At 37.7% G+C, this 19,613-nt stretch overlaps 1 protein-coding gene across 3 annotated transcripts in view; it reads left to right on the top strand.

Moving 5' to 3' along the window:
• LOC122807296 (collagen alpha-1(VII) chain-like) overlaps window positions 1–19,613 on the top strand; it is a gene marked incomplete at its 5' end in the record, with an annotated part of 1,562,855 nt that overhangs the window by 187,397 nt on the left and 1,355,845 nt on the right. For all 3 annotated transcript variants that reach the window (XM_044078425.1, XM_044078422.1, XM_044078423.1), the window contains 2 exon segments: window positions 10,239–10,301; window positions 14,036–14,140. In XM_044078425.1, the coding sequence (XP_043934360.1) occupies window positions 10,239–10,301; window positions 14,036–14,140 (168 nt within the window).

Below are 19,613 nucleotides of genomic sequence, written 5' to 3'. Positions count from 1 at the left end.
AGCTGTGAATGTAGATGATGATATTACCTACGTAAAGTAGGTGATGATATTATTTAAGTTGTTTTGTAAGAATGTTTGAATGGTGGTAACATCTGGTCCATTTCATGCAATTAATAATGATGAAGAGGAAAGCGAAGGACATTAATGCAAATAAGGGGATTCTCCCTAGGAGTGTCCCTTGAGGCATTCCAGATGTAGGGGGCCACAGTGCAGGATAAGGTATTGTCATACAGAACTTGGTTAGCCCTGGCCAGAGTGGTATCAAAGTCAAGGAAGGACTGTTTATGTAGTTTATTGACCACTTTATTGATCAGAATGGAGTGCTTTCATGCACTGAAAGCCACCTTAAGCCTGTGATTAAAGCACTGGTAAAACCCCTTTGTCTGTGTTGGCACAAATATGATTTTTGGTATAAAAAAGAAAGTCTGAAGTATTAAAAGTGAGACTAAAGCCATGCTATGAGTCATGCTAGGCATGATAATAATAATAATAATAATAGTAATAATAATAATAATAATAATAATAATAATAATAATAATAATAATAACAATAAATAAAATTGTCTCAGTTTTTCTGTCCCACTCATCTCTACTGGTAGATTTAGGTATTTGGGCATGAAGATATTACTTGGAAATGCCAATTTGAGATGATGTTACCAGTCGTTCATGGTGGAAGCCAAATAAATGCACATAATGAACAGTGGAAATTGTATGAATGGGAATGAAACTAAATCCAACAGGCGCAATATGTACTAACTAAATGACCTCAGCTGCACAGGTTATGCTGTTCTTTTTGTGTATAGCTACATTTACATATTTGGCAACTTATTTAAGTAGCAGAAGGCAGGGACTGCAAGAAGGTTGAAATGAGGGTAAGAAATACAGAAACAGTTGCACAAGTTTGAAGATAATATTCAGGCTCTGTTTTAACCCTCAGTTGACATGTGTCAGCTGCGCAACTGTAGCAAGTGTTGCAGTTTAATTCTAAGGACCACAGTATCAGTCTGCATTTTTTTCTTACTTATTTTTAGCAGTGGTTGTTATATCACTACTTCAGTTCCCTGCTACTGAACCCTGTGTAGCTTATTTACATAAACATCATATCCACACGTGTTTCACAACCAGAAGCACAGATTACAAATAACTAAATCTAAGTTATATTCTACAAAGTTTCCATGTGTGAAACAGTTTGAAGCAGCAGTCTGCCAATCTGTGGTTGCTCTGTGTTCTCCCAGCCCTATACTTGTATCCCTGTAAGATAAGGGAGTTCACGCTCACTGCTGGTGACAGAAAGGGGATAGGAACACTGCTCACCTGCTTATGTTAGTATGTGTACCGTGCTTATGTCTCTGCTAATGTCGCTTATGTGAGATCTCCAATAGTATAAACAATGTCTAGCTGTTTAGCATAAAGGTTTAGGACTATAAGCTACTAACTTTATCCTGTATGTTTATTCGAAGTTTTGTTGTTATATGGGATTAGTGGTTAACACACATACAGACAGACACACACACACAAACACGCACACACACACACACACACACACACACACACACACACACACACACACACACACACACACACACACGCACACACATACATGTGTCTGAAAGGGTGACTGTTTCTGGGTTCAGCTGGTATGTCATCTTCTTTGATATCCCATTTACCCCTAGGAATATCTCCAGATGTTCCAGTTCTTTTTTTTTTTAGGGTCATCCAGGCATCTGCTATTGCACATTCACATTTACATTATTAAGTGCAAAAACAGATTACATACAGTCCACAGAAGGCTATCAGCTTAAAGCTTACATGCTGGACACCATTGCATCTAGAGGCATGTTGCCCATGTATTTAGTTATGCAGTCATAACTTTCATATTTCTATAAATGTAGCAATATTCAAGCAACATTGACAGAATTGCCTGTACTAACATGAAAGCTAACATGGTGCATAAAAATGCAGCTGACAGTAAGCCTATTCCTTGAACGGCTATAAATGTACTGTATGTTGTTTATGAAACTACAAAAAATAATCTGTACTTTGTTTATGTCTTGTATTATAAGACATGGTGCTCAGAAACTTTGCTTTTGTACTTTTGATTCTGGAAATATGAATGTGTGTTTGTAATTTTTTTTAAACAAGAAACATCTGTATTAAATTATCATGTATGACATAGGCGATGTTACATTTATAAAAATGAAAATAAACCATGGGGACACAGTCTCGGTTGTACACATTATACATTCCAAATTGTGCTGACAACTGTAGCTGCAAACATTATACATCACTTTTAAAATATCCAGTCAACCTTTACATAGCTCATTCAAATCCTGCCTTCTTTTAATCCTCATTCCTCCTCTGTATGTATTGATCCCACATTTCTCATTTTCCTATGTAATTTGCTCCTACCCTTTTCTGAAGATCCCATTTCCTGTTGTTTTATCTCTGTTACTATCTTTACTACTTCTAGAAAAATTGGTTTAGACTTGGATTTCCATTTTCTAGTAATATTTTTTTTGGCAGCCATCATAATTAGACTCAGCAAGGCCTTACTATGTCTAGACAATTCTGATTCTGTAATATAGCTCAAAAGAATTATCTGCTTAGTTACTCCATTTTGCTAATCCAGCATCTTGGGCAGACCAGTTTGCAAGGAATTCTTTAAAGTCTGTCAAAATCCCTTGAAAATATTACCCAGTTACCTCTTTCTTCCCCATCAGACGTCCAACATTTGCAGTCTACCTGAGGAAAACTACTTTGGAGTTTGCTTGGAGTATAAAAATACCTATGTAAACACTTCCAAGCAAAGATCCTAAATCTTCTAGATTTTTTGAATATTTGAGAGACATACATATATCTTCTCGTTGTTTTTTTGTGAATTGCTTATCTAATCTCTCTTCCCAATCCCTTCTAACCTCCTCTGATTGATTCTTATAGTTATCATACAATATTTTATATGCTGTACTAATTATTTCTTTCTTAAGGACAACTTCTGTTCTTGATGCTACTAAAAACTCTACTAGTGCTGATCTTTCATTTTGGAGCCCCCCCCCCCCACCCACACATTTCTTTCTCTTTGCCTATACCTTGATATCAATCCTTGATATGGAATGCAGTCTCTAGCCTGTAATTTAAATGTATTCTTGGCATCTTCCCATTCTATTACTTTCTGTCTCTAGTTATTTGCTCCCAAGACATTGGCTCCTTTACCAGTTTTCTCCAATATATTCCCACTCCCTGTTGCCTGTTGTCTGTATCTCTAATTGCAGTCATCCCTACTGGCAGAATCTCCTTTCTACACTCCCATGTTGTCTTATTTCTTAGAATACCTTCTGATACTTTATGAATATAATATTCTGTATCATTACTGTTGCTATCCTTAAAGGCCTGCATCCAAAATTCCAGCCTCTCCTTGTTTCTTGAGGTTCCACCTGTATCACCATCATCATCATCTCTTTCCACTTTGAATTATAGTTTTCTGCTTGTGCTATATATATAGGAGCCTTACCTGTGTTGACCTAAAATACCCCTTCAACTTGGGTAATCCCAATATGCCCTGTTCTACTGGCAGAATCAGCTTATCCCACTTGACTCTTGCCATCTTCCCCTTCCAGGTAAAGTCCTTCAGCTCTTTATTAATTGCTATGTACAACTTCTCCTCTGGTTGATAGAACTATGCCTGACCTCTATGTAAGACTTAAGGGCTAAAAACATTTCAACTGCTTGTAGCTTACTATCAATATCCATATAACAGAGTTTCCATTTTCTCAGTTTTTGTATTATCTTTTGTTTAGTCGCTTCCCACATATCCTTAGCTGCCACATTTTTAATCTATACTCCTAAATATTTCTTTTTATAATGTTCTGGATATTGCTGAACCCATTTGCATGTGGGTACATAATTTACCGCTATTGCTTTTGTTTTAGCTTCATTAATTTTCTATCCCAAAAAAGTTTGAAATTGTCTCACTATGTGCCCTAGCATTATAATGTCCCTTTCTGGTTTTCTTGGGTATAAAATAATATCATCTGCAAGTAGAAACAGTTTTTTCATGACTACCATGCCAATTATATCCCTGAATTTCTGAGTCCCTTATTTTCTTTGCCGGTGGTTCTAAATATAATGCAAATCACAAAGGGGAGAGATGACACCCCTGCCTAGTTCCTCTGCTCAGGCAGAGGTTATCAGAAAGGACCCCACCCACATTAATGTTCACCTCAAAACCTTCATATGTCCTATTAATCAACCTTATAACTTTATCAGGGAATGTAAATGCTTCCATTGCTCTGCTAAATCCCAACTTATTCTGTCAAATGCTTTTTCTGCATCAAGATCCATCAACCACAGTGGTATTTTCTTACATTCTGCTTCCCTTGGGATCATCACTGTTCTGTTTATGTTGTCATATATTTGCCTCCCCTCCACTAAAACGCATTGATCCATATCTACCAATTTTGGCATCACATTTGCCATTCTTTTAGCCAATATAGACACAAACACTTTATAATTGGGGTTCAGTATTGAAATGGGCCTGTATGAAGCTGGATCTGATGGATCTTTACCCTCTTTAGGTATTACAGTTACCACTGTTTTCTTCCAGGATGTTGATACTTCTCCTCCTCTTAAAATGCCATTAAAACCTTCCAGATCTGCATCAGTTTTTCCCTCCTAGTTTCCAAACCAGGGTTCTATCTTAGGACCACTACTATTCACAGTCTTCACAAATGACCTCCACACAGCATGCATCTATAATTCAGTATGCAGATGACACTACCTTAATCTGTGCTGCACAAAACATTCCCACCCTCCTGCAAACAACTCAACTAGCATTCTCTGACGTTGAAAACTACCTTACCAAAGCCCAACTTATCCTCAATCCAAAGAAAACTCAGCTTATGATTATAACCAGTTCTAACAAAAACACTAACAGTCAATTCACTATCTACTCCACAAATGCTACTCCAATTGCTCCAGTGGCACAGGCTAAGCTATTGGGAATAACCATAGACTCCCACCTAAAATTTGATAGTCATCTGAACTTAACTATTAAAAAAGTACATGCCAAACTGGGGTCACTCTACCATATCAAACCATTTCTTACCAACAACACAAGATCAGCCATTGCTCGCTCCCAACTTCTATCCACCCTACTCTATGCATCTCCCATTCTGACTAATCTCAACAAAACTGAACTAAGCAAAATGGAAGCTTGCTATAACAGAATTGCCCGCTTTGCTGCAAATTGCTCATATAGAACTCATCACTGTGCTGCTTTGAGACAGCTCCACTGGCCCAACCTCCTAACCTACAATCAGCTCTGCCTCTGTCATTCTATCTATTACCTCCCCAATAAGTGTCCTGCCCTCAAAAACCTAGTACAACATCACTCAGCCAAAAGGCCTCTTAGATCATCAAGCAAACTACTACTAGAAGTCACCAACAGCTACAATAGCTTTGGAGATGCACTATATAGTAGTTTGGTGGATAAAAAATGGAACTCTGTCCCTACTAGCATTCAAAACACATCATCCAAAGCCTCCTTTAAAGACCATCTCAAGCAAAGTTGGCAGTGCCATGATTGCTCCCCAGGCTAGTGAAAGCGGATAACATATACATAGTAAATCTAAAGCAATTGATAATAGTTTTTCAATCTTACTCACAAACACTGGCTAATCTACAATGTATGTACTGTACATGTGTACTATGTATGTATTCTACCTATGTTCCAAAGTTCAGCCGTACACCACAAATCTATTACTTACCTTTATTTTTAAAATTCATATTTTTTTGATTGTTCTCTCCACTGTAACTGTTTGTGCCGCATACCACTGTAAAAACATGTCTCTTGTAATTTGTGTGTATACTGATCATGTCTAAATAACTAAATGTGTCTGTAATTTTTCTTTGTGGAGCTTTTCTCCCCGGGCCTCTGCTGAAAAAGGGCCTTTTCGGCTCAGTCAAACACCCCCAGTTAACAAATGTAAAATAAAATAAATAAAAAAAATAAATAAACTTCCACAGCAATACCATCTATTCCTTGGGACTTTCCTATATATTGGTTATACATCACCATTTTTATCTGATCTCCTCCTATCCTAACTGTTATTAATTAAGCCTCCTCTCCCTCTAACCTTGCCATATTTAATTCTTGTATAAACATTTCCGTTTGTACCTATTCTTGATTTCCATGTTTCTCCATTTTATACAAACTTTCATAAAATTTCCAAAATATTTCTAATACTTTCTACAGGATCCCTTGTTATCTTCCTTGTTACAGGCTCCCTAAGCTTGGTGACAGCCCTTTCTACTTTCTGTTGCCTGAGTTGTTGTGCTAAATGTTTTTCTGCTCTACAGTTATTATCAACAGTTGCTTAACAGCAATCTTTCTAACCTCATGCATATTATTGAGAAAAATCCCATATTTTCTGTTTAGCATTCTGTAGTTACTCCCCTTCTTGTTCTGTGAGATTCCCCCTATTTTGCAATACATTAATATTTGTCCGTCCCTCTAAGTAATTCTTGTTACTTCTAAACCATATTCCCCTTTCTTTAATTTTATCCCACTCCTTAGCTATATTTTCAGAAGTTTCTGTCTTTTCTAATAGCTCCTGAATAATTTCTACTACCCATTCCTTAAATTTCTCTTTTTTCATCAGATAGGTGTAAAAGTGCCAATGTCTCATTTTTATTTCATTACTCTGTGTTTTTATTTTAGTTATTATTGGCACATGATCTGAAATAGTTATTGGGTGCGTATCATGACCTTCAATTAAATAATCATGTTCTTGTGAAATGTAAATTCTGTCTAGCCTAGCCCAGTTTTTGTATCTTGGAGAATAATATATAAATTCACTCAGAATTCCTAATACTGAATTCACATTTTCCATGCCAAACATTTTCATAAATTTCTTTAAAAATATACCCACCTTTATTATACTTTCCTTTCTGAGCCCCCCGGACACATCTTTACTGTTGCAAATCAAATTCCAGTTCTCACCCCACCTTAAGTAATAATCCTAGCTGAAAGCTGATTATTTCAACAAGAATTCTCTTAAGCTCCATTATAGCAGTTTTTGGTAGAATATAAATACATGCCAATGTAATCCTCCTCCCTTCCAGTAGCCACTTTAATTCTACAAATCTACCATTATTGACTTTTTTCCCTCTTATATTACCATTAGAGCTTCTCTTGCAGTTAATGTAAGTACTCCTCTCTTCCTTTGCCTCAGGTATTCCTCTGAATAACCATCTTGAAAACCTTTCTTTATCAAATTCACATGTTCAGTTCTTTCCAGGTGTGTCTCCTGTAGCACAATTTGCACTGCTTGTCTTTCGGCTTTTCCCGGTTAGGGGTCGCCACAGCGGAACTCCGGTCCGCTAATGATTGGCAGTTGGTTTTTATGGTGTCGAGTTGCCAGCCCGATGCCCAGCCTTCAATGAAGACATGCCCATTCAACGCATGTCTTTTGAATGCCCACTCGACCGCGGGGAGGACATGCAGACATTTTTTAATATAGGGCACTACTTTTTCTTTTTTGAATTTATCTGTGAGACCATTAGCGTTTAAAGACATAGAAAGAATCATATTCTTGAGGGATTATTATTCCTACCTTTTATGTATAACAGCTTCTCTATTAAATGTCTAGTTCAAGCTATTGTGTTACATGCATGCACTGTTTGGCAGGTTAATGTTTTGTACAATTGTTTCTTGTCATCTCCATTTGAGCCTATGTCACATCTTGCAGAAATTTTAGTTTTTTTTGAAAACCCTCCAGAAAAATATACACATACACTCAACCCACCCACAAAACCTACTAACATAATAATAACACACAAAACTATGTACATCTTCAGATACTAAAGTTTTACCCTCCTAATAGGATCACATGTACCAAACTGACAGCCAGACACACAGATTCGAAATAAACAGAAAGAAAGATCATCCATGCTAAGACTCATGGTACAGCCTGTGATTCTGTTAAGTGCTGTCTGGTTTTTCCTTATTTTATAAGTCTCCCAGCTGGAAAACACTTAAATGCTTTCAGAAAACATTTTCTCCAAGCCATTTCTCTTTATCATATTGTCTGCTAGTGCCATGAGAACCAGATACAGGACTGTTTACTAGAAAAAAAGAGCTTATAATATTCAGTATTCTTTTTCATTTACTTCTTACTGTTAAATCTTGTTAGTATATAAAGTTAATGGCCTTAAACCAGTCAGTCCCCCATGCAAGAATGAGAAAATGCACACTAATTTTTCTTTTGTCATGCTGTTTTAACCAGATCCCCTTGTTTACATTACAGTGCCTATATTTCTTAAAATTGAACAAGGAGAAAGAGGTAAGAAGGGAGAAAGAAACAAAAAGAATAAACACAAGCACCTATTTACATTAGTATACCCATTTAAACTTAAAAATAATGGAGAGCTTTACTTTATAATATGCAAAAAATCATGCACCACGTAAGTAATACTGTTAAGGAAAAATGTTGTTTTACGTACAGTTAACTCCTTCCCTCCTATTCTCCTCTCCTGAGTATTTTTCCAACCATTAGTGACATGAAGTAGGGCATATGCTTTAGAGTCCCCTACAGGTTTAACAAAGTCCAAACAAGTCCAATATGTCCAGATTTTCTTGTTCTGTCCTGTTTCACAAATATATGCTTTATAATCCCACATTTGTCAATTTCCAAGTTACTGATTTTAGTCTCCAAACATTGATGACATGAAGTAGGGCATATGCTTTAGAGTCCCTTACAAGTATAACAAAGTCCAAGAAAGTCCAATACTTCCAGATTTTCTTTTTCTATTCTTGTTCATCTCCGTCTCCCAAACCCTGTCTCTTCGTCATCTCCAGTGCACTCTCAATTCTTTGAGTCAACTCTTGTGCTCCCCCCCCTCTCTTAAGCATTTCCATTAAAACACTTGAAAAGGTTTCACTGACATAGTCTCTCTGTGATCTTTATTACCAGAAGAACAAGAAGAATAATCTTCTTCTGTTTCACAGCTCACTTTTTGTTGGACAAACTTTTGTATTTCTTCCTTAGACTGTACTTCATCAAAAAATGTTTTCTTCCTCCAGGGATAAATATTTTGAAGATAGCTGGGTACAGCAGTTTGAATCTTGTGCCTTCTTCTCGACATTCCCTATATAACAGAATCAGTTTATTCCTCTTCTGCTTAGTGTACAATGAGTAGTCATTCTCCACAAACACTCTGCAGGCTCTCACTTTTAGTACTTTTCTGAATGCCACAGTTTTGTTAGAATCAACTCCTTCTGCTGGTAAGATTGCATTTTTACTGTTAAAGGTGTATGTGGTTTTCTCATAGCCATTTTTGGAGCATGCACATAATGTGCCCTTTCTATTAACAGTTCCAGTTGTGTAATACCAGTTCAGTTGCTTATTTGTGCTTTCATGAAATTAATACAGTCTATTCCTTTCGGCTTCTCAGGTACAGCCAAAAATCTCAGGTTTTCTCTATGTGCTGTATCCTGTAAGTCTATTATTTCTTGAAACATCTCTTTCTGTATAGTATCATATTTAGCCAGCCTTTTCTTCATTTTGACCTCTGAGTTTTGCAGTTTTATCACCTTATCTGAGTATCTGTTTAAAACTGCTTCCATTTTTTTCCAGTCTTTTATTATTTGAGATGATATACTCCATCAGTGTTTCATTTATTTTAGTCATGTCTGTGTGCAGTTGCTTTATACCTTCCTCAAGGTTAGTGGAAGTTATGTCTGGAGCTTGCACTTTTTTTTGTTGAACAGCTACAGTACTTTTTCCAGTCAGTGTTTTTTGTCACCCTCTGTAGCTGATTTTCCTTCAGGTCCTCTGTATTTCTTTTTTCCTGGCATCCAGGCAGTGCACTTACTAGTCAGTTACTGAAATTTATACAGAAATCTAGGGCCACTGGCTTTCTTTGCTAAGTTTGTGTTTTCATACTAGGAGAGCCAAAATTAAGTTGTTATTCAATGTGCAGCCATCTTGGAAGTCTCAGTGTGTGTTTGCACTTTGAGATTATAACTTGATTTTATCAAAAGGCTCAGGATGCAGCCATTTTATTATGTAACATGTTAAAGTACAGCCGTCCATACCTCATGTGCAGGCAAAGAGATAATAGTTGAAGTCTATTGCATTAACTTATCTGTATTTAAAATGCATTATGTGTATTAAGAGCTGAGGGCCTGTGGAACAAAATGTGCTTAGAGAGCTATTTTCATGCTGTTTTTAATTTAACTAGGGCGAGTCTGGTTCTGTTACTGGTGGTGGACTTCCAGGAAGAAAGGGAGAGCCTGGAACTCCGGTAAGTTTCATGACAATTTTTACCTAGTGTTGTGCCATATGGAGTTACTTATGTTAATTTAATGGCTTAAGTACAGAGCACTTTAGCGACAATGACAGATATTAGATTACATGTAAAAATCCCACCTGCATCATAATAGCTGAGGAAGTTTCTTCTTATATAACATTAATAATATCTTTGGCTACAGTAAAATTAAGCTTCTATATAAATATATAGCACCTTATACATGAGCAATGTATACATATCTGCTGACCTCATCAGATCCATTCATAGTGAAAGATTTAAAACATGAGGAGAGGAAGTGTAAGATGACCTCTCGCTTAGCTTAGCAGAAGTTTCAGGCATCAAGTAGGAATGGAAATTTTTTTATTTTATTTATTTTACATTTATTAACCGGGAAAGTCTGACTGGATACAGGTCCATCTTCAGCGGAGGCCCAGGGAGAAAAGCTCCAAAGAACAAAAACAAGTGTAAATACAGTGAAATTATTACAGTGAGTTATCACAAAACTGAGATTTGTTTAACGATATGTAGAGACAGGTACATGTTTTTCTTACATACACACAGCAAAGGTTGGAAGCAAGTAGCTGAGAAAGAAATAGTTAAAGGTTTCATCTGAAAAAGGAAAACACATGTATTAAATGAGGTTATCATACATGGTGTAGTATTAACTTTAAATCTTTCCAGTAGGTGGGTGATACACAGTATTTTAAACAGTTAGAGAGTCAGAGTTTTATTCCTGTAATGAGGTTCTCATTTATGAATTATGTTTGAATGGGGGTTAGTCAGGGTTTGTACAGGGACAAAGCCACTGCATTTCTATGTATTTCCTAAGGGATTTTTTTGAACTAGGATAAGGAGGGGTCAGTGGTGAGTTCAGTAGGAAGTAGGTTCCAGTTTTTCCAAGCAGAGTTGGAGAATAATGATTCTCCAGCTGAATTGTTGGTTTTAACAGTTTGCACTAGCAATTTTTTGGAAGAGCGAAGGAATTTTAGGTTACTGTGGGGGGTAATAATATTTTTCAGTATGGGTCTACTGTCTGGTTGGTAGAGGATTTTGTGAACAACTATTAGTTGGTTATATTGCAGTTGATAGGGTAGTTCAAGCCAGTCTAATGACTGAAGGTTAAGGCAGTGATGGGTTCTATAAGCTGATCCTGTGGCAAATCTGGCAATGTTATTGTAGCACCTAGTTAATTTATTGAGGTTTGATTTGCTTAGGTTTACGAAGATGGGTGAGGCATAAAGAAGGGTCGATAGCAGATGTGTATGGGCAATAACAGTTCTAGCAGATGGGGTTAGGAATGGTTTAATCCTGTATAACAGCCTAATTTTTTTATTAACTGTTTTAATAGTTTTGTCTATGTGAGCATGAAACTTGAGGTTGTTGTCGATGATCACTCCCAAAAGTTTAGTACTAGGTTCTGGGAAAATTATGGTACCATTGTTAGATATTATGGTACGAGGTGATGAGGAGACCTTGCAGGTGGGGAGAAAAGTAATAGTTTGGTTTTATTTGGGTTTAATAGTAGTTGGCAACCAGTGAGTCATTTCTCTTTGTTGAAAGTGATTTGGGACAAGGATTGTAAATCTATGGGGGAGGTGGCAGAGCAGATTAGGGTTGAGTCATCTGCATACAGAATACAAGTTGCATCAGGGATGACTTTGTACAGGTCATTAATGAATATGGAGAATAGGAGGGGACCTAATATAGATCCCTGTGGGACTCCAAGGGTGACTGGTAAAAGGGACGATAAGTTATTCTTTCATAGTACAGCTTGTTGTCTGTCACTTAGGTAAGAATGAAACCAAGTAATTTCTAGGTTATCTATGGAGAGTGATTTTAATGTGTTTGAGTAGCTGGTGATTTACCATATCAAATGCCTTGGATAGGTCAAGGAAGAGGGCTGAGGAGAGCTTGTTGTCCTTACGGTTTTGATTTATTGTATGGGAGAAGGAGAGAAGGGCTGAGGATGTACTATGACAAGGTCTAAATCCATGCTGGGAGGGGGCTAGGAGAGTGTTTTGATTTGGATAGGCAAGAAATTGCTTGTGGATACATTTTTCCATTATTTTAGCCAAGGAAGACAGAATGGCTATAGGCCAGTCAAACCAGAAGTTGACAAAAATCAGTCAGCAGCTGAATGTGCCAAAAACAAAGGAAAGAATATAAGGAAAAGAATCAGATGAGAAAGAAAATATGTGGAAAAATCATAAACATAGTGGCAAGTGTAAAGATTTCCTGAAGCAAAGTCATGTTGATCAGGATTTTATACAGGAATGGTGAAGGAGAGGTGAGTTGAAACCAGGGATGACAGATTAATAATGAAAGCCTAGGACAATCGACTTTGTCCATGTTGGTTTACAAAGTCCACTGAACATGTGGGAGAAAAAGACAAATGTAGGTTCTGTAAAAATAATTGGAAACAGTTGCACACCTTGCTGCTGGGTGTGATATACTCATAGCAGAGGGCCTGTACAGTGAAAGGTAAAATAATGTGGTAAGACTGTTGCATTGGGGATTGTGCAAATACTACAGTATGGAAGTAGCACAAAGAATTATAGAGAATGATGAAGTGTTCTTCACATGGCATCATCCAATACCAACAGTTCAAAAATAAATGCTAGAAATCCAGAAGTATAAGTTCATGAAAAAAGTGCCATTGATCATTGAAATAGTTACGCCCAAGACCACATTAGTGTTTATGTACAGAGAGACACAAAATATCAATATCAAGATTCACAGGCAGAAACAAGAGTAATGTGGATGAAAGAGAGCCAAACAGTTCCAATAGAAGTAAGAGCAATGGGTCTATAAAGGTTTCTATAGTTGGATTTAGATTAATGCTACCAGTACATGTAACTCCCTATCAATTGCAAGAGTCAGTTCTCGGCTAGTTGTAGATGCTGCAAAAAGTACTTTTGGGTAACATCAAAGATTGAAACAGTACTAATTTCATGAACTTTAATTATACCATGCCGTAGGAATGGGGTCCCTTCCCGTCATGGTATTATAAACCCAAAAGATTTGGAGAAGTTAAACTGGAAAGAGCTTTATATATTGGGCTGTCAGTAGATGTAGATTATTTGGATTTCACAAAAGCATTTGATTCAGTTTCCTATCATGAAATATCAAAATAATGTCTAATAATAAGATGAATGGGTCCATTATAAAGTGGATAGCAAACTGACTAAATAGTAGCACTTTCAAAATTAAAGTCAGTGAAGTCCCTTCTGGAGATAGATCACTTTCTGTGGGTATACCACAAGACTCCTTTCTTGGACCAATACTGTTTATAATATTCATGTCTGTTTTTCTAGCATACCATGACATTTGGACTAATAAATTTGCTAACAACACTAAAATTAGGTCTATAGTGAATTCAGGTAATGATCAGGCAAAACTGAAATGGGTCTGTGTTCTCTATGCTACTGTTACAGCCCATTAAGCTCTCTGTAACATACAGTATTAAAGAAGTGTTTCTGGAGACAAGGGAAGATAAAGGGGACTGCCAGCTATGTTTACAATGCATGTGAGAAAATCTCTCTGCCAAGGAAAAGGAAAACTCCAAGCATACAGCTTCTTCTGAAGAATAATGTGACAGGAATAGTTGTAGTTTCTCTTTAGTCTACCATAGATTATTCATTACTACACTTTTATTCAATATGGTATACTAAGCATGAAGGTTGGCTGAAAAAAACTAATGTTTCTGCTCATTTTTTTCTTCTTTCTAGGGTTCTCCAGGCTTACCTGGATCCAGAGGACCCCCTGGCGATCCTGGGTCCCCTGGGCCATTTGGACCAATTGGCCCACCAGGAACCCCAGGACTTTCTATCAAGGTACCATCTTCTGATTAATCAAATGTTTGTATTTTTTTCTACTCCAAGAACTCTTTAACACCAACAAAGCATGCTGCATTTATAGAAGCTAAGATGACTAATGTGATCTATGTTATATAACAATCACCTGATTCTTTGTTGTATATAGCTCTGATTTTTACAGAAATTATGTTTTCAAACACTGACACACTTTCCACCTTGAGTGGTTTTTCAGGAGAACACTGACATGAGGATTCATTAACTATCTACTACATCACATTGCATTAAGGTCTATAGTAAAAGGCATTGTAAACAAAATGCAGTATTTTATTATTCATAGACACATTGGCTGCAATGAGGAAAGACTTCATTATCAGTAAATCCGCATGCCCATCACAGTTAACTTCTACAGAGTACACATCAGCACTTTCTGAGTTAGTTAATAGTGCTGGCGTTCGCATCATGTAAACAAAGGCACCCACCTCTCACTCTCACAAGCACATTACACACATTCAAACAAGCACACACATACACAAAAACATACCACAACACAGTTTGCATACCTGCCCCTGTGTTGTATGAATATCCTTGATGTCTTTTTTTCCTGACATTATAAGTCGTGGAAGATTTCAGTAAGTCATTAATGCAAGACATTAGAGTTACACATGTCATATCCTTCAGTACATCCAAGGTATCCCTAGCATCTAGCTTTCCACCCGACTACACATCTTATTAAACAAGTTTCTTTGGTGTCCAGCGGTTTACCCTGATCTCCGATAAGTGCCATTAAGGGGCATGAGAAGTAAAAGTAATGCCTGATGTCTAGTCATCCTGCCACCCAGTGTTGTAGGCTGTGCTCATTAGTATAGGGGTGTGTGGAAGGATGACAGCCACCTGTACCCCCCCCACACACACACACAAAATCACACAAAGTAGCACCCACTCCACCTGATTGGACTTATAGGCACACTCAACCCATATCATACTATATGAATACACAGACACACACACACACACACACACACACACACACACACACACACACACACACACACACACCTACCTTACTTGCCCCCAACTAACTCCCCTTATGCTGCCTCCCAGCAGATGCACACTCACACATACACGCAGCTCCTTACCGTAACTTACCACTAAACTCTCCAGCATTTTCCTCTACTGTGATAGTTGAACACAGCCTTTTGGTCATAATCACTAATACAAGGTGCAAGGAGTGACTGTACTAATCTACATGTTAGAGCGATTCTATGAATCACTCAGCATGTAGAAGCCTTCCCTGAGACAGTTCCAGTGGAGATAGTTCATGGCTAGTTAGCATATGCCTCTCCCCTGGACTGCCTTATTACCATCTGGCATGCCCATGGAAACAGCCCACCATGGTGTTTCACATCATTCTGCAATTACATCACAGTAGGGCTGCCTGTGAATTCAAAAAGGTTACCTTGAGCTGTGCACATCATGTACACCTGGCAATAACTTTTATGAATTCCCCCTTAAGTTTTCCAGAGTAAATACAGATTGTTAAATAAAAAAAACACAAGAAAAGAAAACAAATATCGAAAACCACAGACCAGTGACCAACACAGAGCTCTAAAATCTTTATTCTCTCTCTGACTTCTCGGCAGTAATGCCTTCAAGGAGGATCAAATATATATTTTTGCCTGAGCCCTTTCATGAAGATGTCTGTGACAGATTCAGCTGCTTAGCTGTTTAAGAGAATACATGCATCGTGTGATTACAAACTTCAACTCAATAGTTCTGAAATATTCACTGTAAGTCATTTACAAACTGAAAATGCTGCATAAAGTTATTGAAAAATAACAGTAGCCAATGCAGCTTCTTTGCATGCGTTACCCCTCTACATCAACTGCTAAGGGAAGAAAGTATCAGGAATTGTGTAGTTAAGTGGTAAGTCAGGTGTTAAGGAAGATGGGCAAAGGTTTCCATTTGCTCTAAGCCTTTTAACTTACTTAACGAGATGGATGTTGGGAGAGTCTTCAAAGAGGAACAAAGAAAAGATTTCTACTGCAAATTGCTTCTTGTCTCAAAGGAGGATGGTGCCTGTAGAGACCAGTCCTGGATTTTCTATTCATGTTCTTGAAGGGGTATTCCTGCTATCTGTTGATGTCTAGTTAAGCAATGTTATGGACATCATGTATGGAATGCCACTGGGTTGGATTAGTTGTTGTAGAACTTGGAGAACACTGAGAAGGTGAAGGTTCTGTTCCATCTGTCTTTCTCTCTTTTTCTCTGAGTTTCTTTATACATACACACACATACACACACACACACACACACACATATATATATATATATATATATATATAGATAGATATATATATATAGTTTATATATGGGGTTCTTCTCCCATGTTGGGAGGTACAAAGAGGTTTATCATCTGCAAAAATAAATTGATTTTGTGTTTTACAATCTTGTGATTGTTTTAATTTTGAGTTGTGACCTCTTAAGGTTTTAGGTACTTTGCGGTATGTTAATCACACAACAATTAAATGAGACTGAAATTATTCACAGGAGATTCTCTTAATCCTATTGAAACATACAAAGTTCAGAATGTTAACTCTTGTACAAGATGCATTACTGATAACACTGGAAGTAAAAAGTGCCTATTTGCATGTCCCTTTTCACAAAGACCACCTGCAGTTCCTCTCTGCACCTGAGCAGGGCAGGAGTCCTACCAGTTCTCTTCCTTGCCCTTTAGCCTTTCCACTGCACCCACAGTGTTCATCACATGCCTGACCTCAGTATTTGCCCTCATCAAAATTAATGAGGATTCACATTTATACCTAGCTTGATAACTGTGTGATCCAAGCACAATCTTCATATGAGTTTCAAAAGGTCATATAGTATGTTATTCAATGCTTTATCAGCCTGGGAATTTCCTTGAAGTTTTTGATATCTAACCCAAGACCTGCAGTCTCAATGACCTTTCTGTGTGTGATGCAGGCTGCAAAGATAAACAAACTGTTCTTCCCTCAGGGAATGGTACTCCATCTGGGACCCTTCTTTGCTCATGTTGCCAAGAGGACACACATGACATCTTAAACACTTTGTAAAGCGTTTGGCTACACATAAGCTTCAGTCCTGATGAAGCCAGAAGACAGACTCCACAGATACAGTGTTTCTCAAGAGTCTCTAGGAGAACCACTCCTACCTTTGGAGAAGGTACTGTTATTTGTCACTTCCCTAAGGAGGGAATTCAGTGGGTGGTCCGACTGTTAGACCACTTGACAATGCCCCCTATAACACCACGCTATACTCAGTCTTTGACACCAAATGCTTAAGACATGGCTTGGATCCCATATGTAGTTGGAGCAGTACAGTGGTAGAGAAACACATAGTTATAAAGAAGCTCTAATCCTTGGCCTGGGCATATTAAAGGTAGCAGTAAGGAACAGCATGGTGATGCACTACTTAAACAATCAGGGAGCAGAATACCTCTCAAACTCAGCACAAGAAATCTGGACAGAGCCAAAAATAATGGGAGAACAAAACCCAAAAACAGAGACAAATATTAAATATTGCTCTTATAAACTTAAACATTTACTACAATACAAGGTTGTGTTCCCATGCATTTTATAAGAGATATGAAGTCTGAAACTTAAATGTCTGTTATTATTTACTGAATTCAATCCTCACTCATTTGACAGAAAACCACAAATTTTATACATAAAAGATCAAAACTATGAGACAAAAATCTGGGCATTCTGCTACAGTTGAGAGGTATGGGGAGCAGTCATTCATGTCCATTGTGCAAGCTGGCTATGATAACCTGGGAACTGTCCTCTAATTAAAGCCTGTGTCTCTTGGGTACATGCATCCAATCAGATAAGAACTCCATGGTGGACAAGCTTAGCATATCCTTTTCCAGCTTCCACGAGTGCAGCTAGAACAAAGACATTTTCCAAGATGCACTACAGAGGTATGGACCCAAGAATTAGACATGTTTTCATTACAAGAGAATTACCAGGTAAAAATTGTCTGCATTAGATTCTTGTGCAAAAAGATTTGAGCACCATATGTTTTTTTCCTATCTACCCTTCTAATATAACAGATTAGGTTATGAATGAATCAAAACCAAAGGCTTCTCAGGCTTCAGTCATGGATGGTATCAGTCTAGCACCCTTCATGGCCACTTCTTTAAGGAAGTGATGGGTATTCTGCAATAGGCCTGGAAACTGAGCACAAGAAAGTGTTATACGGTTAGTTGATAAACACCATCTGTTTGGTAGGTTTCTAAGGGTATCCATCCTACTGCACCTAAAGAAGTTATAGCCCTGCAATGTTTAGCTGAGCTACTCCACACCTGTTTATAATATGCATTAATATGCACCTGTAAAGGGATACCTGCCAGGGATTACATTCTGTCTCCCCGTGGAACTCTTCTTATCTGTTTACATTGCAGTGAAGCAATTTCTGAAGGGGGTGATACACTAATTCCCCTGGACGTCCTGTTCTCGTCCTCCTTGTAACCTTAATACTATGGTGGAAAACTGACCTTTGCACCCCTGAGCATATCATCTCAGTAGTCTTTACATCTTTATCCTGGAAATCATTTTTTCTTGTTGCCTTTATATTTGCTGGTAGGATCTCTAAACTGCAGGCACTAATGTGAAAACAAACAGACACAGTCCTTCAGAGGGAAACTGCAAATTTTGAATCAAATTGCTTAGGTGAAAAGTAATTTCATAGTTGGCCTTGAATTCATCTATTAAGCTGTTTGTATTTAATCCCGAAGAGGAGAGCGCATTACTTTCAGTAGATATTCATATGTTATTGAGGTACTGCACAGAACTGCCACCCTCAGACAGTTTCATCAGCTCTTTTTCTCCTTTGCAACAGGTAAACAAGACAGATAAGTCACAAAACAGACCATTTCTTAGTGGCTGTTTTTTTTTTTTTAGAGAATCATGGGAAACATTGGAAACACAGCTAAGGCAGTAGCCATCAGACTGTCCTTTTATAGAAATGTTTCAGGTGAGGCTACCTGTGGCACAGCTTTTAAAACACTACAAAGTAGATTTCCAGCACAGAAGTAAGGCAAAGTTTGGCCTTGCAGTCCTAAAGAGTATGCTGTGACCCCAGTACGTTAGCCATGGATAAGCAATGATACTACATCAGTGATCTTTATGATGAATATAGTACAGCTTTGTGAATAAACTCATGGTAACAACAGATGTCCAAATAGAAGGCTTACTGATGCAGCATACACTTCCACTCACCTTCCCTTTGATTGACTTCTTCACACCTAAGATGAATAATGGAAGTGATGTTGATAGGCCACCTGTCTCTACTCCTAAATGCGAAGGAAGAGACCATGTGATCTTTTAATATATCACTTTCACTCATTTGCATTCTTAACATGGGGGAGATATTAAAGCAGGGAGACCTCTACTCTTTGTCTTTACTTCTAAAGTGTTATTCTTGATCCAGGTAGTATCCTGTCAAGGCTTTTAGG

This window comes from Protopterus annectens, chromosome 7.part0, assembly GCF_019279795.1.
Source record: "Protopterus annectens isolate FY-2018-M chromosome 7.part0, PAN1.0, whole genome shotgun sequence".
NCBI lineage: Eukaryota > Metazoa > Chordata > Ceratodontiformes > Protopteridae > Protopterus > Protopterus annectens.
The sequence above is the reverse complement of the archived record's forward strand: the minus strand, read 5'-3'. Positions and strand labels throughout refer to the sequence as shown.